Raw genomic sequence first — 9,879 nt, forward strand, 5'->3', positions numbered from 1 at the left:
CGAGGAGTTTCACAGGCAAAAAGTGAACCAGCTAAACCAGTCAACACATTTCAATCAAATACCCTGCAAATTTTTGTAAAAGTATAAACGGCTCTCCATCACTTTCAACTGAATATTTGCCCTCAAATGTCAGCTTTTTAGAAATGAATACAAAAACGACATTTCAAAATATGCTGACGTAAAACTCGGCTTTCAACAAGACGCGTCCTCCACAAACCTGCTGCAATAAAGATTCATCTTGAAGAAAGAGTGTTCTTTTAATCTCTGTACAAATTAGGTAGAGCTAACCAAAGCTTTAAATATTTTTAATAAAAGTTTGAGAAAAAAAAATCACGATGCAAGAAATAAAAATAGATACATATTAAATACAAAAATATCCTTTGAAAAGTTAAACAATAAAACAAAACAAACATCCCCACCCCCACATCCAATCCGTTTAGCAACTGTGGTTTCAGCTCCAAAACACTCTTCATCGACATACAGAAAACAAACGTGGTGCTTCAGTTTCATGAAGCATATTTTCAAAGTAGGGAAGAATTACTGGCATCCCTAAAATGTAACCCTTTGTGTTTGAAAACATTCAGAAAAAGGAACAATTCAACTAACTTTGTGCAAAATATAACTGTCATTAAAAAATGACACAAAACAAGCAGAAGATATCTTATTTCGCTGTTCCTCAAACTAACAGTGGGCTAAGAGTTCATGAGATAAACATTTAGATTTCAATTTTATTGCACAGATGGGTTTAGTGTTTTACGATGGAAGAAAAAAGAAACTGCTGGAGAAATTTGGATTGATGGGTTGGGTCGGTAGCCTGCGCTGCATACAGAACCAGAAGGGTTACAAGAGACATCTACCCACAGAAATAAAAATGTAAGACTGCTGCTTCCAAAAAAATCTAACCAATAATTAACTGTTCTTTTGTAAAGATAGCATTTTTAAGACTTAGAACTTTTTCAGAACTGAGTGGCTTGGGCTTCAGCTAAAGAAGCTCTTAAATAATTGATCATCAAATGACTGAATCTGAAGAGAGGAACGTAACTGATAAAAAAAAATTGAAATGACAAAATATTTCAGTCCTAAATACCAACATAAATATCGTCTAAAACTGCCTTAGAGAGAAACGATATAAGAAAAAATGACACAAAATATGAGAAGTTCTAATATCAAATCATTGTGATGTGTGCAACGCCAAACAGTCTAGTCTGCCTCTATAATCTATTTGTCTACCCTGATTACACTAAATCAAACATGTTTCAATTATTTCTGAAGATAACCATAAATTTAGGGTTACAGTGTTAATGTACCAATAATTCTGACCCAAGCAGCAACTTGTTCCTGAGAGCATCAGCTCCGGGCCCATCTCTTTTCAGACAGTCACTGAGATGTAGGATCCCGAGCCACAACTGAGCAGGCCAGAGGGTTCTGTGCCTCAGGAGTGAACCTTTCACTGGTTCCCTGAGCTTCCTTTGGACTCATGATGACACTCATTGATATTGACCCTTAATGACAAAGAGAAAAAAAAAAGTAGTTAAAGAAATGTAGAAAAAAAATCTCATTTTGTTCACAATATTGTGCTTAATGTGGAATTAACATTCACACTTATCAAATAGAAAACAAAGAAATGGCATAGATATTTAATTAATTCTGCATCTGTGCTTAATGGGAACACACAGTGCCTTGCAGTTGTATCCACATCTGTTTACTCTGCTACCCTTAATTCAATGCAATACAACCAACCACCCTCAAAAGACAACTAATTGGTCAACAGAGTCGACCAGAATGTCATTTATTTTCACTACAAATTCAGCTGCTCTATGAAAGCCTCAGAGGTTTCTGAGAAAATCAGTTGAACAAAAAGCATCATGAAGACCAAAAAACATAGCAGGAGGGCTGAAACATGGTGGTGGCAGCATCATACTCTGGTGATGTTTTTCTTTTAACACAGACAGTAGGGATAATAAGAGTTGCTGTGAAGGAAAATGGAGCTAAATGATGTTCAAAGAAGCTCTTCATCCAATTTGACAGATGTGCTTTCTCATTAAGGGAAAAGGTCAAAATCTTCAGTCTGTGGATGTGCAAAAATAGCAGACAGACAGCTCAAAAAACTTGAGGTACAATTGTAACTAAAGGTGGTGTTGACTGAGGCGGACTGAATGAATGTGTTGAAGAACAGGTATATTTTAACTTTACAATTACGAGGCTCGCTCACAATTGCTCGGATTTGTTGGCCTGAGATTACAAATATGATAACTTATATTGAGGTTTGTGGTTGTAATGTTATTTTTAAGGTATGTCTATCATAAGACATGAATAATTTTTGCAAGGCACTGTGCATATACAGTCAATATACTGTAAGTGTGCATATTAAAAAGTATACTTGTTTCATTCTGTGTTGGATTTTCTGTCCCATAATTGAAACTATTCTCTTTTTCTGCAGACTTCTTAAAGTTTTCCAGCTAAGAAAAAGAAGAAGAATTTTAATGCAACACGGCTGAATTTCTTAAAGTATACATGATTTTTTTTGTCTTCAAAAAGTAGAAGTGAATCAATACTGTTACCTCTTTACATATAGAGTTTGACAGTCTGCTGGAAAGTTGATTTGTGTTGGCAAATCTGAAGAAACTGCAGGAAAGTCAAAACATTACTGATCTCTGTAAAAACCATCAGATGGTTCTTTAAGGTGCCAAGATGAATCATTACCTTGGACTCTGTGGTAACGTTTGCTCACAATTATTTGATGCGTCTTGGTTCTATAAAACAAAAGAGATTTCTTTACCTGGAGGGTTGAACACAAACAATTAGCAAAAAAATAAAGCCCATACCTCTTGAGAGCGTGTATAAGATTTTGAAGAGCAGGTGCTTGCACTTTTAGATTCCGTGTTTCGTCTTCTGTTTTCCTTCTCTCGCTTGTTCTTTACGTGATCATACGTGCTTATTCCTTTATAAACTGGGAAACCAGTGGGAAAACAGATGGAGGATGAAACAGTGAGGATTCCTGACCGGAAGAGGAAGTAGAGATAAAAAGGAAGGACCACTTCACTTACACAGGTAAAGGTGAAATCCCAGCAAGTGACAGAACAGCAACATACAGACGACACAGACCAGAACTGTTATGAAGGCTAACGTAAGGAGACCAGCTGAACTCGTCTCTACAGGGGCTAATGGCAGAAACACCAGCCATGTTGTATTCCCCAGCACTGCTTTAAAAAGAAGAAGAAAAAAAGAAGTTACAGCAACCTTTTTAAGTCATATCGTTAACATCACGAAAGATGTCAAACTCACTCGCAAACTGTGGTGCAGTCCGTAAAATATGCGGATCCAGGTAATGTTGAACAAATATGAACAAGATGACAATGGTGAGCATAAATACTGCTAGGATGGCAGAAATAAGCGCCACAAAGAAGAACCTGAAAGTAGCAAAAACTGAGAGTTTGTTTATGAAACATGACTGGCTTTTGAAATCACTATTTTATCCAAATCATGAACTTACCAGTAGTTCCTCTGACCCACGCAAGTGTTCAACCATTTGCAATGATGATCAAAGCCTTCCACACATTTGTTGCAAATTCCACAATGTTTCACTCTGGGGCCACTGCAAGACAATCACTTTTGCTTATTATAATTCATTTAATACTTTCTGAAGTGAAAGTTATTATCTGATGTGTAGGGATTTCAATTTGAATGCTTAGTTTCTCCATCTAGTGCTTTCACTCCTGCATTTTAATTTTTGTCTCACCAGTGAATTTATTTTCCTACTAAAGGTCTCCAATCTCGACTGTCCTGGACTGCAACTGGCAAATAGGAGCCCAGAACCGGCCCATGCTGCTGGTTCTGGATGAGTTCAGAGATTTGCTGTTGCTAGCTACAGTCCAAGATGGGTGAGTTGGAGTCTGTCTGCATTATGAGTGAAACATACTGAGTAAAACTGAAGGATAAATTTGTCCAAAAACAGTACAAACATCGGAAAGCAGAATCAAATACACAATGTTGTGCAACAGTATACTCCTTAAACGTTTCCATATTATGTTATGTTACAACCACAAACAATGGTACAAGTATATATCAAAAGGACAAATGCAAGACATTTATGAAAGCTACTAAAGGTCAGGGCCATCTACTTAAATAAAATTCAATCAATTAGTTTTCACTAATAAACTAGTTAATGACCAGTGGCTGTCAACTAATAACCCTAATAGCAGAAAACTAAAGAGCCCATTTTTAGACCAATACACAGACAGTACATGTTTGAAAGCTGATAAACGCACCATTCTTATGAGAAAGTATCTAGACAAAACCTGCAGCAGACTGAGCTACATGTCACAGACTTCGCTATCAGTTAGCACTATTTGCTAACTAAATATCAATTCTAAAAACACTGATGATTTACTAATAGATTTTGTATAAGATTAAATATCTGTTTACAATAACTAATGGCAACAGAAATGTAAAGACATGACATCAATAATATTGAATCACATTAGATGCTGCTGACTGGGATACATACACATTGACATCACAGAGGTAACAGTGAAGGTCCTGGATGACATGTGCTTGTTTTGCCTTGTCAAAAAGAGGCAGAGGAGAGGAATAGTTCTTTTTGGCCCGAACGGTCGCATCTGCTGGATCTATAGTTACAGTAGCAATGTTAGTGAAAAAGTGTAGCAAAAATGATATGCCAGAAATCTGAGAAAGTAACAGTTATGGAAGATAGCAACGATGTCTGAAAATTGCAGCAGCATATGCAAGAAAACAAAATCCACAAAGTTGCATATGAGTTAAGCAAAAATATTAACTTCTGAAGTTCACTATGAATTTATAGAGCATATTTCTACTGTAGGGAGGGACAGGAGAAATGCCAAAAGGTGGTGAGAAATAGACAGGACGTGTTTGTTTGGAACTGTTTTTTCATTCATTATACAAATACATTATACAAGCCATTAAGACTAAATGCCTTTAGTCATTTAGTAAATGCCTTTTATTCCTTTGAATTGTTTTTTTTATACCTAAAGTCTGAGCTTGCAAAGTTGTATACAGCTTTAAAAAAATTAACAAATAACTGCACACTTTATTTTAGGGGGGGGAAATAAATCTGTGAAGATCCGCTGTTCTTTGGTTTCAGACGCTTCAGTAAAATTATCTAGTGTGTTGACATCATGCAGTGTTCATCATGCAACAAAAAGACCACTGAACATGCTGATCCAGTTTGACAGGGAGCACAGAAAAGGAGACAGAGTAATATCTTGTCTGACTGGAGGCCATACAAGCGCGCTACACAACAAAACTCTTGTTCTGTTTTTCCCTAGCAGCCCAAACAAACTCTTAGCTCTAACGTTTGTTGATTATTCAAATATTAAGAGACCCACAGCTGCAGTGACAGCATTAAGGATACAGCGTAGCTCATGGCATTCCATGGCCGAGGCAGGAGGGGGATGAAAATCCCAAAGGAGACTACGGCGAGGTAGATGTACACCACCCACCCGACCACTTGAAGGGGCTGAGGGGGCCACGACCATCCGTTGATCCTTGGGGTCCTGAAAGGGACCAACTCACTTTTGCTGCTGCCACTTGTGGGAGCTGTGCGTCTAAACCTGCGACTGAAGCAGTTCATCTGGACAGTGATAGAGGAGAATAAGGGCAGACTTTTTAGTATATACGCACATTCTCCACCTGTAGAGTGTAGGAACATTTGCTGGGGAAATGAGTTAGGAAAATGAGCTGCTGATAATGAGAGCGACTGTTCAACTGGTGACCAATGGAGCGCTGCTCAGACCGGTACATTTCACAACTAAAAAAAATGGAGCAGAGGCTAGTCTATATTTAGCTTATATGGTAAGAAAAAGAATTGGAAGATTAATTCAATTTTAAAAATGTAAAGATCTTTAGCAAGATCTCTATTGTTTGTGTTCTTTCACAAACAATATGTACACTGAAAATAACATTTCAGATTTTTTTTTAAAATAAGATTTTTTATTTTAAGCAACAATAAACATTTCTGCTGTGCTTTTGTGTTTGTCACGTCGCAAGAGGCAAACAATTCCGGCTAATTGGCTTGATTGGTATAAAGAAAGGAGAAACACCAAAATGTCAAGTGTTCTCAAAAGGAAGAGCTTCCAACATTTCAGAACAAAGCCACTTGTGTAAACATCACACAGGTCAGGTAACCTTTAACAGAGTGACAAAGATACCAGATACCTTTTGTTGTGCTACTTTCAGTCTTTCTGTTTTCTGCTTTAAGTCTCCATCTTGCTCTCTTGCAGCTCGATAGATCCACAGACATGTCACAGAAAACTGTTTCCATTTAAATATATTTTTTCTCTTAATCTCTTTATCTGTATTTTTGTATAAACATTTTATACATACTGCACAGAAAGCTTACTTTGGAACTTCATCGCCCTGTAATGGTGTCCATTACAGGCAAGACAAGCCTGGTATCACTTAATATAATGTGTTAATTGACTGGGAAATGATAGGATTTATGAGTTTTCTAGAAACCAGGCCCTTGTTGGAGCAGCCAAGACAAATTCTGCCAATTCCAGTCATCAGTATATTTCTAGGCGGATCTCTAGGCTGTACTGCAGGTGCATGCATGTTTGTATTTATGTGTATGACTGGGTTGAAGAAAATTTTATCCACACCAGCAGTCGTTATGGTGTGACTATTACGTTGTTTGCACTTTTACTTCGTTGCAACTTTGTTCCTGATTATTAGACAATGAAATGTTGGCATTCCAGTCTGCCAGGGTCATCTTAGTAAGCCACTTTCACAGTTTATCATTTCTAGATTTGCATAAAATCCATGTAGTATTCTGAAATAGGGCACGTATGCAACGTTAATAAAGGAATTTAATCTAAATCATGGGAAAGACGTAAAAACAAATATTTATATTAAGTAAATATTAATATTTATTTCCTAAACCCTGAGCGTGCCTTTTGTGATGTGACTAGAGGTATCAATGCCAGATTGTTAGCTTGATTATTTTACAATATAGTAACAAAACAGATAAACTGCTGCTCTATGGGTGACACACTATATGTAAAGAAAATTTGAATGATTTTACTGAAAGATCTGACAGGTAGCTTTAACAGCGGAGCAAAAGGCTGTAAAAAGTAAAATGGCGGTATTCCAAAACTGATTTATGAGGAGTCACTTGGCATATTGCAGCCTTATTTTCTTGTCAAAATATCTTTTTCAGTTTGTTCACATCGAGAACTAAACGTAGTCTGAATTTAAGATAAATAAAAAAATAAGTAAATTCATCCATTTACGGAAGTAACAGAATCCATCCTGCACGTAGTTAGCAGGATAGAAGAAAGTCTTCAGGAAACAGCTGACTTAAAGAGGAAAAGAGTCTACCAAGGTTCAACATCCCCCTTTCAAATTTCGCACGTGGTTTTACTTCAAAATTCTAGTTTTAAACTATAATATCCTATGTACTATAATAGAAAAATACCCCAACCAGATATTTTTTACTTTTTATCATCTTCATATTGTGTGGAGGTTTCTGTTTTCCTCCCTCTTTGTTTGACATTAGTGTTTGAACCACAAACAACCTCCTAAGTCAGCAGAACAGGTAACTGTTTCTTAAATTGAAACCAAAATGTATTACTCACCTTTTCCATGGGAAAGCCACAATAAACAGTCATTTCTTTCCAAACCCAAACGGAGATTTCCACCGCATAATATCCTTCAGTGTTTTTTCGACAGTGCAGATGCGTCACATAAATGGCTTACTGTCAAATAGTGTGAAATCACACAGCATCAGTTAGAAATGTTTCTTTTTTTATTTAAAAACTACCTGAATTCAGGAGAAATGTGTCGTGCCCTTGTTTAGTGAAGGACGAGCAACCAGAAGTTAAATCAACTCACTCAGCAGGTCTCAGAAACGCTATGGTAACTGTTCCCCGGCGCGCATGCGCGGGGCGGCTCTCTTCTTCTTTTTTTTTATCAGTATCTTCTACAAACTTCTTCATTTCAGTCTTTCTCTGAGCAAAACAGCTAACATGTCTTTCAGAAAAATCTCTATAGATTTTTTTACTTATGCTTTAGTGTTCACATGTGAGGGTAAGAGAACTGCAGACATATGGATACAAGAGACTTTATAGTTAAAGCTCCCCTATCATTTCAGTGCAATCTCCTCTCTAAGAAGACATGCAAATGTACAAAAGAAACGGTTTTATACTTTCACTTCCTTAAAAGACTTACGCAACACAAGTAAAAATATTTTTTCAAAGCCTTCAGAAATGATGAGAAGACATCATGTGTGCATTTCAATAAACTGCTGTTGTTCCTTTCAGCCTCCTTTGACTGCATGCTATGGATATTAAACACTCACTGCATCTAGAACAACTTCCACACAAGAAAAATGCACAGTTTTTCACAGTTCATGGACAACACATACTTAGGAATGCAGGTGCAAGTATTTATTCTTAAAGGGTTGCCTTAATACAAAAAAAAAAAAAAAACACAAACAAATAAAATATGGTCTGTACACCAGTTTTCATTCTGAGGATCCCGCTGTCTCATCCATGATTGGTCAGCAGGAAACTGGTGCTCTTGTCTTCACAGATTGTCAGTGTATGAGCAGCTGTTGGCTGAGCTCTCTGGTTTTGGAGACTGAACTGGAATTGGCAATTCGTGAAAGGCAAATCAAGCTCTCAAAATGTAAGTTTTAGTTCACTTAAGTTCTCTATCATACATCTGAGGCCAGAAACAGAACAGATGCATATAAATTCTGTTTAAATTAATTTTTTATCTTAATTTTTTTTTTCATTTCATTTTGAAACATAAAGAAGTGTTTACAGGTTAACAATCTAGAATAACACGTTGAATGTTCAAAAACAACCTCAAGTTACAGGTAATGTAGGCAACGTGTGTTGAAGACTTCCGGGTGGGTTTCTATGGCTACCGAGACATGTAGACCACGTGACAGCCGCGCAGTCTTCCACTAGCTTTTCCCTAGAAGAGCGTAGTTTCGCGATGTTAGGCTGGGTAGAGATTCGTCATAATGATTTGTGACGTAAAACAGCACGAAGGGCAGCTGTTTTTCAGTCAGAGAGGTTGTGGTAAGCAGAACATAGTTTCTTAACAAAAAGCAAAATTGGAAAATGGCAGAGTCAAACGACCAGTCGAAGAGTGATATCAGTGTCTCAATTGACAATTTGGAGGACATCATATTGCCTCGCTTGAACACATTTTCCCCTGCACAGTGGACTCTGCTTTTACAAGGTATAAGGGATTCGCATATAACAAGCATTATGGCTGACATAGTTGTAAACATTTATAAGCAGTCTGTGGAAAATTCACTGAAAGTCCTTGCTCCAGTGTTTGAACAGAACATGGCGACCACGTCCTATGTGAAGAGTGAAGTGCCAGAAAAAACGGTCAGCGTGCATTTGACGAACTTGATTTCTACTGAAATTGCCACTGCTCTGCAGGTATTACCAGAAGTCTGTAGGAGTGGTGTAGAGTTGAACTCTTTGATGGAAGAGGAGGTCTCCCGAAAAGTAACGGCTTTTGCAAATGCCATTCAGAAGGCCCCTGATTATCCAGTGGAACCTGCTGTATATGTGAGTGGTTGCTTTTCTAACTTGAGAAATTTTAGCAAGATGGTTTCCCACACAGTTGAATGTCTCCGAAGAGATCTGAACAGAGCTAGAACAAAATGTGTTGAAAGATACTGGACAGAATTCACAAGGATGTGGGCCTCAGGTGTGCCTTCACCAAAACCAGAGGTTGCACAACATGATGTTTCAGAGAAAGGCATTTCTCAGAGAATAAAACCTCTAATTTCTCTGCCCTCCGTTTGTGAGAATATTTCTGAAATAATAGAGAAGTATACACATGATTCAGGCAATGCCAAAACCTCTGACAATGTTG

The 9,879-nt window shown here is 37.4% G+C and overlaps 1 protein-coding gene across 3 annotated transcripts; it reads right to left on the reverse strand.

Moving 5' to 3' along the window:
- Positions 1 to 232: 232 nt before the first annotated feature.
- On the reverse strand, positions 233 to 7,898 carry zdhhc11 (zDHHC palmitoyltransferase 11). 3 transcript variants are annotated; one of them, XM_028007530.1, is made up of 12 exons: positions 7,870 to 7,898; positions 7,614 to 7,733; positions 5,393 to 5,611; positions 4,508 to 4,686; positions 3,494 to 3,595; positions 3,286 to 3,410; positions 3,048 to 3,203; positions 2,826 to 2,950; positions 2,704 to 2,753; positions 2,562 to 2,625; positions 2,381 to 2,459; positions 233 to 1,502 (listed from the first exon to the last, which is right to left on the reverse strand). In XM_028007530.1, exons 2-12 carry the CDS (start codon positions 7,644 to 7,646, stop codon positions 1,378 to 1,380), a joined length of 1,257 nt encoding a protein of 418 aa, XP_027863331.1. In that variant the 5' UTR covers positions 7,647 to 7,733; positions 7,870 to 7,898; the 3' UTR covers positions 233 to 1,377. The 3 variants fall into 3 exon arrangements, with proteins under 3 accessions (XP_027863331.1, XP_027863338.1, XP_027863320.1); XM_028007537.1 differs by lacking the exon at positions 7,870 to 7,898 and having other exon boundaries at positions 3,048 to 3,200; positions 7,614 to 7,863; XM_028007519.1 differs by lacking the exon at positions 7,870 to 7,898 and having other exon boundaries at positions 7,614 to 7,863.
- Positions 7,899 to 9,879: the final 1,981 nt, after the last annotated feature.

The sequence above is a fragment of the Xiphophorus couchianus genome, chromosome 3 (assembly GCF_001444195.1).
Source record: "Xiphophorus couchianus chromosome 3, X_couchianus-1.0, whole genome shotgun sequence".
NCBI lineage: Eukaryota > Metazoa > Chordata > Actinopteri > Cyprinodontiformes > Poeciliidae > Xiphophorus > Xiphophorus couchianus.

Coding starts and splice junctions, on each gene's coding strand:
- zdhhc11 (XM_028007530.1), bottom strand. CDS start 7,646: ATGACTGTTTATTGTGGCTTTCCCATGGAAAAG. Junction 2,951..3,047: donor GGGATTTCACCTTTACCTGT/GTAAGTGAAGTG, acceptor CTGGTTTCCCAG/TTTATAAAGGAATAAGCACG. Junction 1,503..2,380: donor TCCAACACAGAATGAAACAA/GTATACTTTTTA, acceptor TTTGTCATTAAG/GGTCAATATCAATGAGTGTC.